Source organism: Ambystoma mexicanum, chromosome 10 (genome assembly GCF_040938575.1).
Source record: "Ambystoma mexicanum isolate Mex_15411 chromosome 10, UKY_AmexF1_1, whole genome shotgun sequence".
Taxonomy (NCBI): domain Eukaryota; kingdom Metazoa; phylum Chordata; class Amphibia; order Caudata; family Ambystomatidae; genus Ambystoma; species Ambystoma mexicanum.
In genome coordinates, this window is record NC_090932.1 from 1502424890 (window position 1) to 1502446696 (window position 21807).

Consider the following 21807-nt stretch of genomic DNA (forward strand, 5'->3'; position numbering starts at 1 on the left):
CCCAAGGAATTGAAGATATACCCACCTATTCATCTATTCATGTAAGCCTACTGAAACCATTCCAGAAGGGTATCAGGTAATATTATCCCCATATATATGGTCGCCGTAAATAATATCACCGGGAAAAAGTTGTGGCGATATTATTTGGGTCACCATATATATGGGGACAGGGGCTGCGTGGGTTGCGGGGGTGTCCCCCGCTCCCCATGAAGAAAAAACAAAGGTTTGGGGGTGGCCCCCACATGTTCCATGTAATAATGTCCCCACAAAAAACAGCCATTTTTCGGCGATGTTTTTGCATGGTGATATTTTTGCGGGGACATTATTACATGGAACCTCCATAGGTGAACTTGATTAGTAGATGTCCTGCCCCCAATCGTTATTCTAGTTAGCTCAGAGGAATATAAAGATAGGGCCGCCTTGGGTTCACAAACAGTATGGAGGGAGGGGTTTACAATAGCTTATAGAATGGAAAGGCTATGGTTGAGAGGAGAGGTCTTGGGAAGCAGCTCCATTCAGGTCCATGAACCTCACTTGGTGGCGAGGAATCATGGTAGGTACCCTTTAAAACAAGGCCCTGAGGTGGGACCTTGTGGGAGGGATACTGTCAGGTCTCAAAGGTGGCCCAACACTATACTACGTTACTAATACTACAGTAATATGTTAAGTAGAGAAGTCTTAGGGGAAGGGTGGGGGTCCAACTAGGAGCAGGGCTTATTGGAAGTCTTCCTTAACCGTTTCCCCTACCAGGAAGGATTTATTGTCCCAATTAAAGATAGTGATTGGTCAGGAGTGTCACGTGAAAGCCATTTTAAACTGCCTTTCATGCCAACTTGGGAACCAGCAAGCCCAGCTTCTTGGAGGCTCCTCAGTGGAGCTAATCAACATAATATTTTAATAAAAAGAACATGTCTGTAATTTGAACAGTGGTAGAGCTGTAAGGGTGTCTTGAATATTAAGCGTGTTGTTGCTGAGGGTTTAACTAATTAGGCTGTGTGTGGCCCACCAGATGTGGGGTTGAAGTTGGTACCGACTCTCACAATGATTTTTGGTCGGTAGTGCTTTCTTCACTGTGCAGTTGTTTTCATCACAGCACAGTTGTAGCTTGCACTCTAATTGTAAGAAGGACGCTCTGCTTGCATTTGAATCTTTCAAAGCGGTGCAGGACATCACAGCGGGTGTGCACGCCCCGTCTGAGAACACTACTCGTGCTACTGCGCTGGTGATTCGTGTTGACACTGCTAAGCACATTAGTATCCGTTGCCAGCAACGGCTCAGCTCACGCATGCACGGGATGTCAAGCATTGAATGACAAAAGCCTGAATAGGATTCCAGTTCCTATGTTCCCCTTGGCAGAGCCTGAGAACTACTGACTTTTTAAAAACCCTTTCTGAAAAGTTTTAAAAGACATGTGTTGACTTTTACATTAGGCACTGTTCAGTTCACGATTTAGACTGGCTAGCTTCGTGGAAGATTTTAGATTTAGGTTGTAGTAAATGTATGCAGTTATGAATAGTATTGCTCTCTCTGGGAATTTAGGTGAAAAGTATTCAATAAGGATTGGAGAACCAGAAAAACTAAAACAAAGGAAATCTGTACATCAAAACTGGTTGTTCATAATAAAACGTCTGAGAACAACCCCCTTCAGACTAGCAGCAGAGTGGACACAAGAATTCAGGAAGACTATGGAACTAGCTGGTGGACGGGTCCAGGGTTAGGAAAGTGATTGGTGCATGATGTCAACTTCCTGAGTTTGATCTCACCAGTTGCCCAATTGTTTCCTTTCCAAATTCCCCTAACCTTGATACAGATAAGAGAAAACAGTCAGTGAAGAAGAGTGTAGATTTAATTATTTTACACACTTCCCCTTTACCCTGGGGGTGTTTCAGATATAGCTGTTCAACTGGCTTCAGAAGCAACAGCCGAAAGGGTCTGTGAGGTTCAGCAGCGCCTTCAGATTTCTATAACCTGATGCCTAACCCTGCTACAGATTTGAGAAAACAGTCAGTGAAGAAGAGTGTAGATTTTATTATTTTATACACTCCCCCTTCAGCTTGGGGGTGTTTCAGATGTAGCTGTTCAACTAGCTGCAGAAGCAACATCCATGAGATTATGTGAGGTTCAGCAGCGCCTGCAGATTTCTATAACCTGGACCTGACGCCCATGGGAGCAAAGTCAGGATATACCAAGCTTTGATATTAGCTTAAAAAGCAATCCTGAAGGTCTGGAAACCAACATGTGAGTAATGGATTGGAAGTCTCTGTTGTCTGCGAGGTAAATGCTTATGCAGGTGAGGCAGGAAACGCTTCAGCTGTACGAGGACATATGGACTCCATTAAATGATCTAAATGTCTGATTCAGTCATTCCTACTTTTACCCGTTTCCACTTGTTTGTCTCTTGGTTTTGCTAGATGTGTTGTTGTGTCTTGTTGTCTTATTTAAAAATAATAAGCAATGTTTTACAACTCTAGGTACTATGCCTGTTGCAGGTTAACCTATGGTACTACTTTACATTATCTTCGTTATTCATTGTTCTGACTCCATTGTTAGGGAAAATGTTTTAGTCACATGGTACTTGCAGGTTATGTTTGATTGGCTTGCACCTTGTAATTGTGATACATGCTCAATTAAAGCCTTTGAAAAAAGAATATGAACACTTTTTTATTGGATAAAAAACAGAAGATAAATCATTAAATAGGAACTATATTATGGTGCTATTTCTGTAAAAAAAAAAACAATGTCCCTTTTAAAGAATTAGTCAGTTGTAAGGAAAAAGAAACGATTTAGAGATTTACAGAGTACGAACACAAGAGCCAAAGACTACTGGTCCTGCTTTACACATGAATTAAATAAACATAATACTGAAATTGTTTCTGGTGTCTTCAGTATATATTATAAGTACTGCACATTAACCTCATTGATTTATGATTAGAATTGTTTCTGTATTTTTCTGTCATGTGCTACAACTACAACAGGACTCTTAAACCCTGCTTGTTATCAAGCTGTATTTTAAACATTACATTTTATTGTTTATGTGTGTCAAAATCAGTAAACAAATGTACACAAAGAAAAGCACATACTTTTCACTTCGAACACATGATTTCAATTGACATTGTGCGCAATATGTGGGGGGGGCTAGGAGGAGGTTCAGTTCTAGATCAAGAACTGAAAATGTTCCAATAGGTCCTTCGTTTGTAGTAGGTAAAGAATTGTTTTTTATGTTCTGTACCACTGCCTGAACAAAACTTGATCTACATAATGAATGAATGTTTGCTTTGTTTGCTTTATTGGTGGTAGGTACAGAAAAATGAAAAGCACTCAGAAGAATCAAGCATTATCAGCTGCTTCAGTAGGATCTGGGCTGTCCTCACTTGGCAAGGGAAGGGGCACCATACACCCAACAATCCTGAAGCGCAGGTAGAAATCAGAAAGGAGCAGAAGGGAACCAAACCAATGAGACAAGCGGAGACAAAACCCTTACTGTCTTGGCAGTGTCTCACATTGGTCTTATTTAATAGATATTGCAGGTGGAAGACAACAGGTACATGAAAGGAATGGATGGAGGACATATGGGTCAAAGATAAAATAAAACATAAGCTGAACAAACAAATGATGCGTTATTATTTTGCCTATACTCTAAATAACTCACATCTGTGATCAGGCTTTTCAGGAAGTTGGCCTTATGTCGCAATGGGTCGTGTACAAGGCCATCACAAAAGGAAACTATCCCATGGGGAAAGTTATGCTGTGCTAGCCATGCCACAACCCGCTGCTTCTGCATGTCTGGGCGTCCTGTGACATAGATGATGAGGTAGCCGAGATCTTGCCAGTGTCTGCAGGAAAGAAGATTTAACACATTACTGCTGTTGTGTTTGGCTCAGAGTAAGAAGATAACATTGTCCTGTAAATGCCATTATAGCTGTAGAGCATTTTCATTGTGACTACTTGCCTTACTACATCCACTGCTCCAGCTCGGACTTTGGGATCACTCCCCATGATAGAAACGCTGGCCGCGAAGGAGCCGTCAATGCTGAACACAACAAATTCACTACCCTTTGGCAGGACGGTCATATAGCTGTCTGCATAGGTGTGGTCCCCCCTATAACAGAGAATGATACATTCTTTAGACTTATTTTGGAAATGTTCTAATCAAGGTAAAGTAGTTTAGAAGACTTTGATGTTTGTTATATGTATCGATTAACAGTATTCCTAGAGATATGGGCACTAACACTTTACAGGTAACAACAGTAATAACAAAAGCATACATTACAACAGTGATATGGAAGAGTGGCAATGCAGTACAAAGAGGGGAGAAGAGGGGAAGAGTGGTAACGGGGAAAGGTGGAGCAGAGGAATAAGGAGATTAAGAGTGAGCTTGCATGGATTACAACAGCAGCAGCAGCAATTGGTGAGGGACCCAGTCTAGGTGTATAAAGCTATTTTTGCTAACTCAGTCACCAAAAAATAAACATTTTCAAAATATGACTGCAGTAGTTAAAACCTGACAGCAGCCATATGATCAGATTTTTGACATCATAGCAAGGGAGATCTCGCTCATCAGCAGATGGTTATGTAAGCAAGCTAATCTGCTTGCTTACATAACCACCTGCTCCTTTTTCCTGACAGGTGGAGGCAGTTATCAGGAGATTGCCTTAAAAGAGTTTGCCATTTTCCCACAGGAGCTCTCAACAAAGCAGTTACTTTGCAAATTTGCAACATTGGCTTGGCATCATTTAATTCTGCTGGAAATGTAGATTTACAACACATTACCATGCACCATCTATATTGCTTTGTGAAAAGGGCAGTACCAGTCTCAACAAAGGTCAGGCCAGTGTTGCCCCCAGTGGAAGCTGGTGATGTTTTTAATTGGAGGGGCGTAAATGTTTCCCACAAATATGTGCGAATGATCGAGCATAGCGAGAGAGCCTGAACCAACCATGGGTTGTTCGGGGAAGGAGGGCGTTCTCCACCCACATTTTTTTTTTAACTATTGGGTTCAAGTCATGCATTAAACAGAAATTGTTTCGGTACACTGGGTAAAAAGCCACACAGTTTGCAATTGGTTTTTATAGGGTAACTCATGAAAAAAATTGAACAATGGCAAGTCCCCAAAAGTGCACAAAAGCATTTTTAAACACATTTTCATGGTTGCTTTTCCCACAACATATGCCAGTATAATTTTTTTTTTCATGTTGACTGTGTCAATACACTTGCATGCTGGCTTCATTCCCATATCAGAACATACTCATGTTTGCTTTGGGCATAATGTCAGTATTGATACTATAGGAAAACATGCTCATGCTGGCTCTGCCAATATATGCTAGAATCCCCACATAAGAACATACTCCTGCTGGCTTTGCCAGTAAAATGATCATGCCACAGTAAGCAACAATGTCAAGACTGGATCCACCAATATAGGCCAGTCTAATCACGCATGAACACTCATCATACTGGCTTTACCCTTGATGCCAGTAAACAATACAATGACACGACAGAAAATATATTCAGACTGGTTGCACCAAAGTAGGCCAGTCTAGCCACATAATAACACCATGTTTGCATTACTCTTGATGTTCATTAAACCATGCCATGCCATAGTATATCCAGACTGGCCCACCAACGTAGGTCAGTCTTGCCATATAATAAAACCTATAATGCTTACTTAACTCTTGATGCTCTTTAAAACATGCATGTTCCGGCAGCAACCACACACAATCAGAAGCCCGTCTCTGACACACATGCATTCATACAAATTCTTTCATTTCTTGCATTCACACAAATTCATACATCTATTAATATCTCTCATTGACTCGCGCACACATATAACAGTCACACTCACTCATGCACACTTACAGATAAAAGCACTTGCATGCACACATACATAACTACTCACATACACATATATACATACAATAAAACATTCTATCTTTAACTGCAGCCCGGTCCAGAAGCCACCTTATACAAAGGCCCTCCAGCTCTTGCACAGCATGAACAGTAACCTGGAAGCACAGAGCTTCTTGGTTCCTGCACAGCTGAGCCGGAGCGCCTCCGGAACGTCACCTAGGGTGACCTCAAAGTGTGGGAAGTCACAGGAGTGGCCCGAGGCACATTTAGGCATGCAGTTCCCCAGCCAACAATTCTTAGACTGGCATCACACATTTCTGGGTCCTAAGTGTCTACACTGCCCCCATACATTTGTGATGCCAGGTAAACAAATACAGATTTAATTATAATGTGAAACCAGCATAACATTATTGAACAGAGGAAACTAGAGGCGGCTCCTCCACAATAGGTGATGGGGCATCGACCCGCCAGCTTTTGCCCTTTAAGGACGAGCCAAAGCCAGCCCAGCGAAAGTGCTCTCAAGCACTCCCGAGCTTGCTTTTTCCTTTGACAGTTTAAGTTCCCCAGCACACACGCCCCCAGCCTTGCATGGCACATTCGGCATGTGTACTGGGCAATTAGCAAAACCTTCTGCATAACATGTAGTATGGGCATCAAAGCCTTCTACTGCGAAACATTGTGGTGCTCTAGCAGCAATACTCTCGCCATTACTCACGTTTAGTGGTTAAAAGTAAAGATTAATTAAATTTCATGAAAATAAACAGAGCTGATTTCCCCACAGCCTGTGTCTGTCTCTAGGTAGGAAGAATTTAAAGGGCCCCTTACAACTTTGTGCAGGGTATTTTGAATTTTGTTTTCTGCAGATTCTGGACAACTTGCAAAAATAAACGGAAGTACAGTTTGTGAAAGTGAAAAAAGTGAGACCAAAACAACCATCGAAGAGTGAGCATGGCAGTGATCTAAGGCTGTACGCTTTGGAGTAAGAAGAAACTTTCTTGATTTACCAAGATTCAAAGGAAGTGAAGAAATATAAACCCATCTGTGACCAGTGTATTTTCTCACCTATTACAGCACTTAAAGACCGTATTTAGTCATATTATTTACCCTGCGTGTGTAATCTCTCACTGTGCTTTGCGAGTTGTGGGTTTTCATAAGATTCTATGGGCCTCATTACGAGCTTGACGGTCCGGATACAACGGTACCGGTAAGCTTGCATGTACCGTTGTATCCAGACCGGCAAACTCTGAGTTGTGCTTGCGGGTGCCTTTTATTCCTGACCTGGGGGAATCAAAGACACCCGTGAGCACAGCATTTCTGATGCACAGGCACCGTTGTTAACAGTGCCTGTGCATCCAGCTTCCCCATTCCCATTGAGCCCTATGGGACTGAAATGGGAATGCAGAAGAATTTTTTCCGGCACCCAGGAATGGGCAAATACTGGGTACGACAAGGCCGTAATGACCCGGTAATTGCCCATTTCTGGGCACCAGAAAAAAATACAACTCCGGCGGCAGCCATGCCTGTTTTACAGGCACGGCTACCGCCAGGGTTGTAATGAGGCCTTTGTCCCATTCCCTCCTTGCACAGGACTGGCAGTGGGGCATAGTGAGGGGGCGATGGAAAAGCTGGAGACAAGGGTTGGGCACAAGTGAAAAAATTACAAGAGGTATAAATAAAAACCAGAACAATATCAGGGTCAGATAGTACCAGGATTAGGGGCCCTGAGACAAGGCAGCAAAAATACATGCTCTGCATGCCAGGTGGGATGTTCCCTGAAGGACAAGGGTCAGGGAAGCGTTGGGAATGTGGGGTGGCTGAGATCAGCCCAAGCAAGGCAACATGCTGAATAGACAACTGTAAAAAATGAGTCACTGGGGGTCATTACAGGTTTGCCGGCCCAGAATTAACGTGCCAGTAATAAAGTTTACATTATAGTATAACTTGTAGTTTTCTGGTGGGGTGGCCTGATTTACCTCCAGCCAAGAGTTGGAGGTAAGTCAGGCACCCCATCGGCAGAAAACACCCGGTATTACCAGGCAACTTCAAGAAATGAGGATTAACCTACCCTTCCCACCACTTGTAATCTGGCGGTAACTGTAGTACCGATTTCGGGACATCACCAAACACGTAATGACCCCCACTGCACTGTCTATGTGGTGTGCTCCTATGGCCTTATTCATCACAGGATGTTCTTTTCTCCAATAGGGCGGCTCAGAGGTGCAGCCTTCACTGTAGTGGGTCAATGAGGCTGTTCCAACGTCTGTGAGGCCTCTGAAGTCAGGGGACAGGAGTGTGGAATCTGCTCAGAAAATGGGGCAGGTGTCAAGAGGCAGAGTGTGAACTGTGCACAAGTTGGGTTGGACTATGCACTGGGAACCACAGGGTGATGGGTGGATGTAATAGACCAGATGTAGTGGAGCTCATATGCCTGTTCTACTGCAGATGCGCCACTTTAGGATTTACAACTCTTAAAACAGCTCCCATTCACACCTTCCCTACACTAAAATTCCTACCTCCCCACTTAGTTGCATTCACATTCGTACTATAATCATATACTGATTCCCAGTGGAGTAACTTTGCTGAACATGTTGGGGGGGACATTACATCTGAGGAAAAGGTGTCCCAGCCAAATGAATGGGGACAAAATGGTGTGCCATGAAAGTTGGGGGGGACAAACACTCCCGTCCCCCCTTAAAATTACGCCCATGCTGATTCCCATATGTACAGTTTACAGCTACCCTCACACCCCCACACATATTCACTCGCATTCTTTTTAGGAGGTGTGCCCAGCAGTGCAAGGCTGGAATTTTGAGACTCACAAAACTACACCCACCCAAGCCATTAATTAGCAAAGAAGTCCACCTGTGCCCCAATAGGCTTGAGAGCTGCTCACACCATGGACCTTTCAGCAGAAGTGCCCAGTTGTTCCTACACAGAGTAGAGGCTGGCTATATTTCTGATTACATGCCATCAACATCTGTGCCCAGCTGTATGTGAGAGTCACTCAAAGTCGGATTTTGCTATTGTTTCTTCAAGTTTAAAAAAATGAAGCCCAGAGTTCACCAAAAAGTACCCCTCTTTCACCGTTTTAATATCCACAATAACACACACATTTTGGTAGTTTATTCATACTTTCTGATTTGTTTAATCTGAATTCTTTTCATTTACAAGTCTTTTGAGATTATGAAAGGCTAGCTAGTTCTATTAGGATTACTATTCTACTACCTCCTGTAGGTCTTCCTGGCCTCTAGGCGCATGTAGAGTGCACCTGTTACTTTGCTCAATGGATTTGGTTGCCGGTTAATACATTTCCCAGAGTCCCAAACTTCATGGACCCAGTGAGTCATCTTTTCCCGTTGCACAGGCATAACAGGGCTCCGTCAGTGTCTGTTGCATTTTCAAGTGGTGAGAATGGAAGGCATGCCACGCTAGTATTTTCCTCTTCTAGAATTCCCAGCCTGTAAGTTTACCTTAGTTCCTTTTAGCGGACTTAATTATTTGTAATTTCTTGGCTTTTCACATGCATGTTGTGTTTTAGATAAATACTTTATTCTGCAAATTCCACCACATCAGCCTCAACCTCACTGAACTGCACTGGCTCCCACTGCAAGCCTGTATCATCTTCAAATCCTGTTGCATCATGTACAAGGCTGTCATTCGGAAGTCCCCAAACTACCTCACTGAGAAACTCAGCATCTGCACAGGCCTACAAACCACCAGATGGAAATGTGCAGACTTGAACTCTGCCGTTACCAGAAGGAAAGAACCAGAAGAAAGGCCTTCTCTGTCTACGCCTCAAGACTCTGGAATCTCCCTCACATCAACATCAGACTCGCTCCCTAGCTTCTGCAGTTCAGAAAGGAGCTCAAGATCCTCCTTCTCCATAGCACCTAGTTCCACACACCTTCACTCCCCACCCTACCTTAGACTGGCTGATCTAATCCCCACTGTTTTCTCCCCGGTTGCTTGTAGATCTATTGCTGTTGTTAGTACCACGCTACCTTGTTACTGCCAGGTCCTGCAGGTGGCCAATTGTGGTGCATAGGATGGGGAAGTGCTTTGGCAGAGCTAAGTGCTAGTGGGTGTGTCATTCTTCCATTCTTCTTAATTAAGGTAAATGTAGGATGCCCAAGCCAAGATGGAGAGGCAGTGACTATAGCTGATTGGTTGAAGTAACAATGCATTGGAATGTACTTGAAGGTATCCAACTGCCTTTCATCCCAAGAAATGTTCCGACAAGTCATGTTTTTAGAAGCTCCTTAACTTTAGGCCCCAAACTAGAAATCAGAAGAATCTTGTTTGAAGAAAGAAGATCAGCAGCAGCTCCTGTGGATTTGACCAAGACGGACCTGACAGGATGTTAAGAAATGTTAAATATTCCTAACACAGTGCAAGCTTAATTTCCTTTGCAGACCATAGGCTTTTGTTTCAGAGACAGCCAAGATAGCCATTATTTTATCCTACTTAACTGGTGAGGCAGCGGCTCTGTCCGTTCTATTGGTGGGACAAAAGAATCCTAGTTTGAAAGATTTGGCTGCCTTTAAAATGGAGTTTAAGAAAATGTTCGATAGACGTCAGTTGTCCCAGGAGGTAGATGGAGAACCTTTAGAATTGAGACAGGGGCGAAAAGATTTAGTAACCCACATAACTCAGTTCAAGTCTTTAGTTCTTGAAAGCAGGTGACTGGAAGAGAAACAAGCTTCCTTGTTTTATAGGGGTATCAGAGAGGATTTAAGGGATGTGTTAGCCACAGTTACTGATAGACCCACCACTTGTGAGGCACTGGTAAATCTAGTCATGCAGGTAGACTATCACCTGGGAGAATGTAAGGCAGAATGTAGAAGAGGGACTGGTGAGACCAGAGTTCTCAGTAGGAGTGAGAAGGAAGCAGAGAGGTTTAGAGGTGCATCTGGGAGCAACAACCTGTGATCATGGAATTTTGAGGGATCAGACAAGATTAGAGGCCCCTTGTTCAAGGAAGAGAAGGAGCAGCATAGAGGGGATAACCTCTGTATGTTTTGTGGAAATCTGGCGATTTTGTCAGTAATTGTCCATGGTGCCCTAAAACCTTTCAGTCATCAAGCTCAAGAAGGCAGCAAGTTGCCAACACCATCCAGGCGGCAGTTCCTCACATCACTCTTAATGTATCCTTATCTGTAAGGGGAGAATTGAAGGGGAGTGGTCCTGTAGTAATTGATTCAGGGGCCAGCAGAAATTTTATAGACTCTACTGTGGTTAGGACCATGAATATACATTTTGTCTAGAAGGAAAGGGCTGAGCAAGTTCGAGCAGTGGATGGGTCCCAGTTAACCTCAGGCCTTATCACCCATGAGACAGTAACTGTGGATATGGAAATGCCTGGGGGTCAGTGGGAGGAAATCATTTTTGAACTAATCAACACTCCCCAGCTGAAGGTAATTTTAGGGATGCCCTGGTTGACTTAACACAATCCAAGAATAGATTGGGGTCGAAGGGTGGTAGAGTTCTCTTCAAGTTTCTGCAAGGAATTTTGTTTCAGAGAAGGTGAAGAGCAGGAAGATTCAAAGGGGTCATCTGAATTGGTGATTGGGTTGATGAAGATGGAAGCAGCATCAGTGATTCATATGAATGGAGCGGCAGTTGGATTTTTACCAAAGTGCTATCAAGATTTCAGTGATGTTTTCGATGCGATTGAGGCTAATGAATTACCACCTCATCAGGATTATGATTATAAGATTGACCTAGAACCTGGGGCCCGAATTCCACGCAGTCATATTTATGCCCTGATGGAAAAAGAGAATGAGCATTCAAAGGAATACAGCCAGGAAAATCTAACTAAGGGATTCATCCGGCATTCTTAGTCTCCTGCAGAATCCCCGTTGTTTTTTGACCCTCAGAAGGAAAGAACATTATAAACCTGTATAGATTACCAAGCTTTGAATAAGATTACCATTAAGAACAAGTACCCATTACTCTAGTCTCTGCAATGTTGGATCAAATTCAAGGAGCAACATTTTCACCAAATTACATTTTCGAGGAGCTTATCAGTTGGTTCAAGTGCGACATGGGGATGAATGGAAGACAGCCTTCCGCACCAAGTTTGGCTTTTCTTAGTATCAAGTTATGCCTTTAGGCCTCTGTAATGCTCCAGTGGCATTTCAATGTTTTATTAATGAAGTGTTGCAAGAATTTGTGGACTTTTTTGTTGTTGTGTACATAGATGACATTTTGATATTTTCCAAGGATCTTCAGCAACATAAAGAACGTGTTCGGCAGGTGTTACAGAGATTGTGAGAGAATACATCATTCATTAAATTAGAAAAGAGTCAATTCCACACAGTAGAATTGGAATTTCTGGGATTTGTTATCTCCTCTAAGGGGTTGGAGATGGAACCGCGTTAAGATTAAGGCTGTCAAGGAGTGGCCATCACCCAATAGTGTGAAGGCTATTCAAAGCTTTCTTGGGTTTGCAAATTTTACAGCAGATTTATTAAAGACTTCTGCCAGACTGTAACACCTATAACAAGGCTACTTAAGAAGTGAGTCAAGGTTTGTTGGATGCAAGAGGCGGACAAGGCTTTTTTTAGGTTAATGGGAATTTTCATCTCTGGCCCGATCCTTTTACACCCGATCCTTTGCAACTTTTTTGTGTGGAGGCAGATGTGTCAAATCAACCCATTGGTGTTGTTCTTTCACAGAGACATCCGAAGATGGGACAATTGCACCGTGTAGTCTACCTGTAGAAGAAGTGGCTTCCAGCTGAAACTAATTCTACTATCACAGACCGAAAACCTCTAGCGATAAAGAAGGCTTTTTAGGAATAGAGGCATTACTTGATGGGGGCCAAGCATACAGTGACATAGTTAACAGACCATAGAAATTTACCTTTTCTGATATCGGTTAGAACTTTGACCCCATGTCAATTTCGTTGGTCACTGTATTTCGCAGATTACTATTTTGTGATTACCTTCAGACCCGGTTGTCAGAATGGGAGGGGGGTGCCTTGTCTCAACAGTTTCCTGGTAGTGAGAAAGAGGTGTGTAGCAAGTCTGAACCTGTGATAGCTGAAGATCGCTTCATTTCTGCAGTAACTCAGAAGAAAGATCAGTTACAAGAACAGATTCTACAAGACATGTTGGAAGCTGAGATTCCAGCATGGGTGAAGTAGGGCCAAGAAAGACGAATTGATAACGCAATTCCATATATGAATTCCAAATTGTACATTCCTACAGAGAAGCTCAGGGAAGACATTTTGAGGGAATTTCATTAGTCTAAGTTAGCTGGGCATCCGGGTTTTCATAAGACTCTGGAAATGGTAGGCAGGACATTTTGCTGAGGTTTAAGACAGGATACACTGGGTTATATTAAGACTTGCGAGGTGTGTGCCTGATCAAAATCAGGTGGGGGGAAACCTTTGAGTCCGCTTACTCCTTTGCCAATACCCCCAGACCTTGGTATACATCTCCATGGATTTTATACGGGACCTTTCAAAGGATCAGGGTTGTACTGCAGTTTTGGTGGTTGTAGGTTAGTTGACGAAGGTTGGTAATTTTATTCCAATGAAAGGGAAGGTGACAGTTTCTCCTCTTCCCTTACTGTGTTCTTCTCCATATGATTGTAACACGCTCTGTTGCTTCCTGAAGCTAGGTCTGCACTCATTAAATACCCTAATAATAATAATAATAATAGCAATCGTTTAGTTTTGCTGTCATCAGATCATATTTAGCTATCACATACAGCAACTTCTAACATAGACTTATTTACATCAAAGTTTAGTAGTACCTTTCTTACAGACGTTTGTATCACACAGAATGTATTTGAGAAACCAAATCCCGCTCATATTGTGTTGCAGCTTCACACTAGACTGTGACAGCATGTAGATAAATGGTACTCCTACTCATCCAGCTTGACGTCTAATGCCCTGCATAATGTCAGTTCCCAGACAAGTCGAATCCGTATGAGCTGTTGGCCCTACAATTCCTCCTTGGTGTTTTGACCGCAACTGATTGAAACACAAGCTGCTGACACAACACCCTAGGGGAAAGGAGAAGAGGATAAAATAAAAAATAAAAACACAACCTCCCTGTTATGCTCACCTGGTTCCACGGGGGCGCCACCCAGCAGTCGGTGTCCAGGTATCCCTCCCTGCGATGTCCAGTAGTGACCAGCGGAAGAATCCTTGTTCTTGATGTTGGCGGGTTCTCCGTCCTGCTGTCTCGGCAGGGGTGCGTGGTGCTTTGCGGGCTATGGCGGTCGAGTTACTTCAACGATGCCGGACCGACATGAGTCTTTCAGGTAGGTCTTATTGCTATGGTGTTTTGCTGTCCTAGCATGCCTTTCTGGAATTTACAATGTCTTTTTTCTCTTCCTTAGGTACGTGGAAGTCCAATTCGTGGCGAAGATTGGATTCGGGGTTCGCTGGTAAGTATTAGCATTTTTGGAGCGCCTAGACGCGGCGAGTAGGCGCTTAACGCAGCGCTAAGGTGCCTTGCCTTTGCTAACCTGTTATCTTTTGTCTTCACAGGTCGCGGTGCTCCGCCGGAGTGTAGAATTCCAGAGATGTTGCTGAATGAAGTGCGAGCGGCAAGGTAAGCCTTTTGGCGAAGTTCGTTAATTGTGCACAATGTCTAATGCCTTGTCTTACCCTTTCTGCAGGTCCGTCGATCCGAAGAAGCGCTGGTTCCAGGATGCCGGTCGGAAGAGCTGAGGACTGCTAATGATGGAATTCAGGTAAGCTGCAACCTTTTCTAACGATGTCTTCCTTCTTTTTCTGCAGATGCTGTTCATCCGAGGTTCGTGGATGAAGCTGAACGCGGTGAGCGTCACATTGCAGAATTGCAAACTAACACGAAGCGTGTCAGTCCAGTCGGGCATGGTTTAAATAGCTTCAAGAAAGAATTCCAGGTAAAAGAGTTCCAAGGTGCCACACCCAAACCATCCTTCTGCAAGCCAGGTTCTAAAAAGCCTGATTCTGTGGATGCTTCCACATTGAATGACAGTAACACAAAGTAGTTCCCAAGCACAAACTCATTATTAAGTATGAGCCTGGCGCCAAAGGCACCAGGACTGGACCCAAGAAGGCCTAGGTTGGGATTTAGTGGAGTCAAGGCTCCCCCTCGCCCATGGGTAGGCCTGGGGGGCTTCAGGGTGAGGGTCGTGACAGCACTCCCCCCCAAGGCCCCTCTCAAGGTGTTCCTTCTGTCCGGTCCAGGTTTAGTCAGGAAGTTTCGATGGTACCTTTTGATTAGACGCGGTGCATGAACATTTTCGCTGGGTTCCGAGGATCTATCTTGGGGTCCAAAACCCTTACAATCTATTAGATAGTATAGCTTGCCCCTGGAGTACGTAGAATCCAGTATACCTTTCATTTCAAATTCTGGTTCCCCATCGACAAGAATGGGTTTAGGTGCCGTTCCAATATGTGTGCCTGGTTGCATTGGTTTTACCAGGGACACATGGAATACTGGGTGGATACGTAGATTGGATGGCAAATCTAATTTGACGGCCGCTGGATTGATAATTGCCTTGATAGTATAGCGACCTACATACTTGGGTTGAAAGGTCCGGGTTCCTTTGATGGGCATAAATCTGGTGGCTAAACAGACCTTTTCTCCTACTTGATAAGTGGGGGCCGTAGTCCTGTGTTGGTCGGCGAATTGTTTTTGTTTGTCTTTGGCGTGCGTTAGATGTTCTTTGGCCTTTTTAAAAGCTTGAGTGATGTTGGTGTGAAGGGTTACTACCGCAGGCATTTCTAATCTGGTTGGGAGGTCCAATTCCGAGGTACGTGGGTGTCTGCCATAAAGAGTATAAAAGGGCATTTGTCCCGTGCTGGAATGTAAGGAGTTGTTATAAGCGTATTCGGCTATCCATAGCAAGTCTTTCCAATCTCTTAGCTCGTGATGTAACATACACCGCAGGTACTGCTCTAGGGTCTGGTTGGTCCTTTCGGTCTGGCCGTCTGTTTGAGTGTGATGGCTAGTGGATAGCCGAACGTCAATTTGTGCCATAGCACAGCACTTCCTCCAAAAGTTAGAAACAAACTGACTACCTCCATCGGAGATCCGGACTGACGGAAAGCCATGTAATTTAACAATATTGGCCAGAAATACCTTGGCTAACGTGGATGCATCTGGAAGACCCTTGAGTGGAATAAAGTGGGCCATTTTTGAGAATAGGTCAACAACTACAAGAATGGTGTTAAACCCTTGACTGGTAGGTAGCTCAGTGATGAAATCGAGGGAAAGAGTGTGCCATGGGGCTGGAGGAATGTCCAAAGGTTTCAGAAGGCCAGATGGTTTGTGCTTTTGCGATTTATTCTGTGCGCAGACTCCACAAGACTGAATGTATTGGATGATATCTCTTCGCCAGGTAGGCCACCAGAAGTTCTGTTTAACCTTGGCTAAGGTTTTGGTAATTCCAGGGTGTCCCTCGATTAGGGGGTCATGGTAACTTGAAATAACCTGTTGTTGTAAGTTCTTGGTGGGTATGTATAAGCGATCCTTGAAGAATGGTAATTGGTCTTGGACGGAATACTGTTCTTCTTGCGCTTGCCACGCAAGGTAGGCATCCGGATTCATGCTCTGTTGAATTTCTTTTTTCAGTTCAGTGTGGGTTAAGGCAGTAGTAAGGCCTAAGAGCTTGTCTACTGGCATGATGGGAACTGGATCTGGAGCCGAATAAACCAAGTCGTTAGTGTCAGTACGAGAAAGTGCGTCAGCCTTTCCATTCTTGACGCCGGGTCGAAACTTTATGACAAAATCATATTCGGCGAAGAAGAGAGCCCATTGCAGCTGGCGTGAAGATTGGGCTATGGCTGTCTTCAGATACTGCAAGTTTCGATGGTCAGTGATTACTGTAATGGCGTGTCTGGCTCCCAGAAGGTAGTGCCGCCAGGCTTTAAAGGCAGACTTGATTGCCAAGAGTTCTTTGTCTGTTATTGCATAATTTATTTCTGGGGGTGAGAACTTCTTTGACCAGAAGGCCACGGGATGTAGCTGGCCAGTTTCGGGATCCTTTTGAGAGAGGACAGCTCCCATTGCTATACTGGAAGCGTCCGTTTCCACGATGTACGGGAGGTCTGGACGTGGATGTCGCAGGATTGGTGCTGAGGTGAATCTTTTTTTTAGTTCTTGAAAAGCCTTTTCTGCGTCTTCAGTCCATGGGAATTTTTTGTTATTTTATCGCAGTAATGCGGTGATTGGGTGTACGATTTGGGAGAAGTCTGGTATAAACCGACGATAAAGCCTAACATGCCTTGTACTCCTTTTACAGACGTGGGTGATGGCCATTTCAGAACGGCGTCGACTTTGTGCAGGTCCATTCTGATGCCTCCGGGAGTAAGAATGAAGCCTAGAAACTCTACTTCGGTTACGTGAAAATGTCACTTTTCCATCTTGGCAAATAAACGATGTTCGCGGAGTTTGGCGAGGACTGAACGGACATGTTTGACATGGTCTTGTTTGGAAGTTGAGTACACCAGGATGTCATCAATGCACACTAAGGCGCAGACATCAATTAGCTCTCTCGGGACGTCATTCATGAAGTATTGGAATGCAGCCGGTGTGTTGCATAACCCAAAGGGCATAACTTGATATTCAAACAAACCATATTTAGTACGGAAAGCAGTTTTCCATTCGTCCCCGCTTCTGACCCGAATCAGGTGATATGCTCCCCGAAGGTCCAATTTGGTGTAAATTTGAGCATCTTTGACCTGGTCCAGCATTTCCAGAATGAGTGGCAAAGGGTAGCGGTTCTTTACCGTGATCTGGTTCAATGCGCGGTAATCAATACAGGTGCTTAAGACCCCTTCTTTTTTCGGTACGAAGAACAAAGGACTGGCTGCAGGGGACTTCGACGGACGGATGAATCCGTTTGCGAGGTATTGGTCTAAATAGGACTTCAGGTGAAGGTTTTTGGGTTCAGTTAGAGAATAGATTCTCCCACAAGGGACTTGGGCACCAGGGACAAGGTCGATTTGACAGTCATAGGGCCAGTGGGGTGGCAGGGTATTTGCCTGGTCCTTCTAGAATACATCCTGGAAATCACGGTATTCCTCAGGCAGATTACTGATTGCACCCAAGACAGATGTCGTTGTTCGGGGAGTTGTTGAACTACTGCAAGCTGTCTTCTGTTCTTGGTAATAACAGGTTAGAGAACAGTCACTGGAGAAGGTTAATTTCCTGTCTCGCCAGTTAATCAGAGGATTATGAGCGACCAACCATGGCATCCCTATTATAAGCCGAAATTGAGGCGCTTTGATGATGTCAAACGAAATGAGTTCTCTATGCCCATCCTGACACAGCAATGTTATTTCAGCAGTGCACTGGGTAATGGGTCCGGAAGCAATTTCAGTTCCATCAACTGTAGTCACCTTATCAGTAGTCGGCTTGGAACATAAGGGGAGTCCCGTCTCTGCAACCAGATCCTGATCAATATAATTTCCGACTGCCCCACTGTCGATGTAAGCCTCAATGGCATGCATTCTTGAGGACCTTTGGTTGTTGATTAGGATCACTGATATTGCAAAGTGTGAGATCGGTGGCTCCTTTCTCTCACTTGACAAACTGACCTCTACATTTGTCGAGCTGGGTAGATTTCTGATTTAGGTTCTTTTTCCTCATCTTTCTCAGTGGCCCCAACGACCTACCTAGGGGGTTTTACTGGGCAGAGTTACATTGACTCTTGACCGAACATACACTGCCCGTGGATCCATTTTGGAGTGATCTGCTTTTCGGTCTTGCAGCCGGTGATCTAATTGCATGACTAAGTTTATGAACTCCGAACAGTCTCGAGGGGGGTCCACTACTTGAGCTAGAATGTCTTTTAATTCTGCCCTGTTAACCTCTGATGAAACAACGTGGTTCTCTTGTTTTCAGGCCATCTAGCTTCAGCGACCAGTCTGTTGAAAGTTGCGATGTATGTTACCAAATCCTGATTTCCCTGTCGGAGGGAAAGGAGTTCATTGTCCACTGCTTGTTCTCGAGTGTGACGGGCAAACATCATGGGTCACTAATGGTACTGACCAATCTGCTGCGCTACCGCTCAAATACGATAGAACAAAGGCCACCCGAGCTTGGTCATTTAGAAATGCTCCTGGCCTGCAAAGAAAGTGAAGGCGGCATTGAGTCATGAAAGAGGCCTATTTCCGTGGATCGCCTGTAAATCGCTCCGGTGGGGCTAAAGGAACTGCTCCTGGTAGAGTAATTTGCACCAGAGTTGAAGAAGTGGAAGGCAGTGTAGGGTTCTGCATCATTGGATTGCCTCCCGGCAGAGGTGTCTGGCCTGCCTGTGATTGCAAGTATTGTCTGCTAACGTCTTCTGTGTGCTTCTTAGTCACAATTAAATCTCTTCGGAGAGCATTAGTCTCCATACGGGCAGAATGAACCTCGGCGCGTAATTCTCCTATCAGTTGGGCCAATTGGTCTAGTTCTGAGGTTTCCATGGCGCCCAGGTGGATTTTAGTTTGGAGGCTTCGCGTTCTGTTACGCTCACCCGGTTCCACAGGGGCGCCACCCAGCAGTCGGTGTCCAGGTATCCCTCCCTGTGATGCCCAGTTGTGACCAGCGGAAGAATCCTTGTTCTTGATGTTGGCGGGTTCTCCGTCCTGCTGTCCCTGCAGGGGCGCGTGGTGCTTTGCTTGCTATGGCGGTCGAGTTACTTCACTGATGCCGGCCCGACGTGAGTCTTTCAGGTAGGTCTTATTGCTATGGTGTTTTGCTGTCCTAGCATGCCTTTCTGGAATTTACAATGTCTTTTTCTCTTCCGTGTCAGTCCAGTCGGGTGTGGTTTATATAGCTTCAAGAAAGAAGTCCAGGTAAAAGAGTTCCAAGGTGCCACACCCAAACCATCCTTCTGCAAGCCAGGTTCCAAGAAGCCTGATTCTGTGGATGCTTCCACATTGAATGACAGTAACAAGAAGTAGTTCCCAAGCACAAACTCATTATTAAGTATGAGCCTGGCGCCAAAGGCGCCAGGACTGGCCCCACGAAGGCCTAGGTTGGGATTTAGTGGGGACTCGGGTCAAGGCTCCCCCTGGCCCATGGGTGCTTGGGGGTGAGTGTCGTGACACACCCTCTCACTGGTTTCCAGGAATATGCAAATGATGAGAAACCAACAATACAATGAGTGCCACCGTCTTGAGGGTGATGTCCTCTGCAAAACGCTTGGAGGAAAGAAAGATGGTGCCAGCCTGAGGTCCCTGTCAAACTCATTCAGAGATGATTTCTAACAGAATACTGGTTTTCAGTTTCTGTTGCCAATCTTCTATTTACAAAAAGTCTACAGAGTTTTTACCAAGCTTTCCTGACATTCTTTATACTTGTTCACTAATTTAAGTTAGTCTTTCATCAAAAGCATCTTCCTTCGTTTATTTTTAAATACTTTGAAGAGTTAGTTGCATACGCCTTAGCATTTATAACTAGCGTGGGGAAAAACTGGGTTTAGACATTTTTCAATGATCTTCTTCATCACTTTGCTGCTTCATAATAATGCACAGCTAATGCAAACTGCCATGTTTAGCAAGGGCCTTATTGGTGTGCTCTAATGCACATGTCCTAAGCTCAAAGGCTTTACCGCCTAGTACTTAGCGATGCTCGCACCCACAGTGCTTGCCTCAGATGTGTTTCCCTTTTGGCATATAGAAGAGTCCTGCTTTCCTAGGCAAGGCAGATTTAGCAAACAGAGGTTGTCATATAGTAAGCGGGCCTGCATGCCCTGAGCCGTGTAGGAAATGTAGAAGTAGCCTACCCAGCAAAACCACAAAAGTATCACTGTTTGCCTTCCATCCTGATCATTCTTTCCTGCCCAAGACTTTGATGCTGAGACAGTGTTCGTTCACCTTAAACATTGTTGCTTGACGATTTTATGATATGTCTGAAACCTCCATTTCCATTGAAATACATTTGTTTTCTCCTACATAGAGCTCAGGGCCTGGAGAGTGGGTTGCTGCGCTGAGTCTCGTTCTGTCACTGGGTTGCTTTTGTCACCAATCTGCTGGAACAGTCTGTGGTTATTTTTCCACAACACTAGGTATAGTCCTGCAATTTCCTCTCTAGATGAATCATCTTCTGTGCGTTTACTCATACTAGTGCTGGGTCTAGATAACAGTATTTTAAATACCAGCTCCCGTTCTAAAAGTGTCTACTCCCTCCTATTTACAATATGAACGCACGTCACCTATGTTCAAATTGTGGGAAAACATCAAAGAGCGAGACGCTAATGTGAGAAACCTGAAGGTGTCTCACCGGCTAGTCCCGGGGTTCTGTCATTCAGGTGACCAGGAAGATCCAGTTCCAAGGGGTGGACCAGTGCGGGAAGATCGGCTGGATGAGGGGTGTTTGGGGACTGGAAGTGGGACACTGAAGGGTGAGACGCGGTAACCCCTTCCTTATGAGACAGCAGTTCCAAGATGGCAGTTTATAACAAGGAGAAAGACGGCGAGACCAAAGAGGGTCACAAGAAGGCAAGTACCCTGGAACTGTAAGGACCATAACTTTTGCGAACCTTGGAACGTAAGAAAGTGAAGACCGGGAACAAAGACTGATCAAACCTGTGAAGTGTGTCAGAGGTACCCGGGGCTCTCCAGCGTCGATAACGCAGGCGGGGAGGACCGATTGCAGCCATGGTACTGTCCTTGGCTCCTACAACAAAGCGGCATCAGAAAAGAGAGCACAGCCGGTGAGTCGGAGGGACTGATACAAACCAGCTTGTGTTTTGAACCAAGGTTGCAAGCGACAACTTTGTATAAAGAGAACAGTGTTTGAGGTGTTGGCGATGCGCAACGCAAATGTAATTAGAAACTAACAAGAGTAATTGGACTTTGGTACGTCAAGTGAAGATACCATATTCAGAGTGGTCTGATGCTACGTGGGCGCTCATTTGAAAGTCTCTGGGCCTCATTACGAGTTGCCTGGTGATAGCGGGTCCATTTCCGGCATGCCGGAAGGAGCGTGTCCGTGCACGTATGAACCCACTAACAGCGGGTGA

At 44.6% G+C, this 21807-nt stretch overlaps 1 protein-coding gene across 12 annotated transcripts in view; it reads right to left on the reverse strand.

Moving 5' to 3' along the window:
• PITPNM2 (phosphatidylinositol transfer protein membrane associated 2) overlaps positions 1 to 21807 on the reverse strand; it is a 1944277-nt gene that overhangs the window by 76808 nt on the left and 1845662 nt on the right. For all 12 annotated transcript variants that reach the window (XM_069619654.1, XM_069619653.1, XM_069619649.1 and 9 more), the window contains 2 exons: positions 3950 to 4099; positions 3650 to 3833 (listed from right to left, as the gene is read on the reverse strand). In XM_069619654.1, coding sequence (XP_069475755.1) covers positions 3650 to 3833; positions 3950 to 4099 — 334 coding nt within the window. The remainder of the gene's footprint in view (positions 1 to 3649; positions 3834 to 3949; positions 4100 to 21807) is intronic.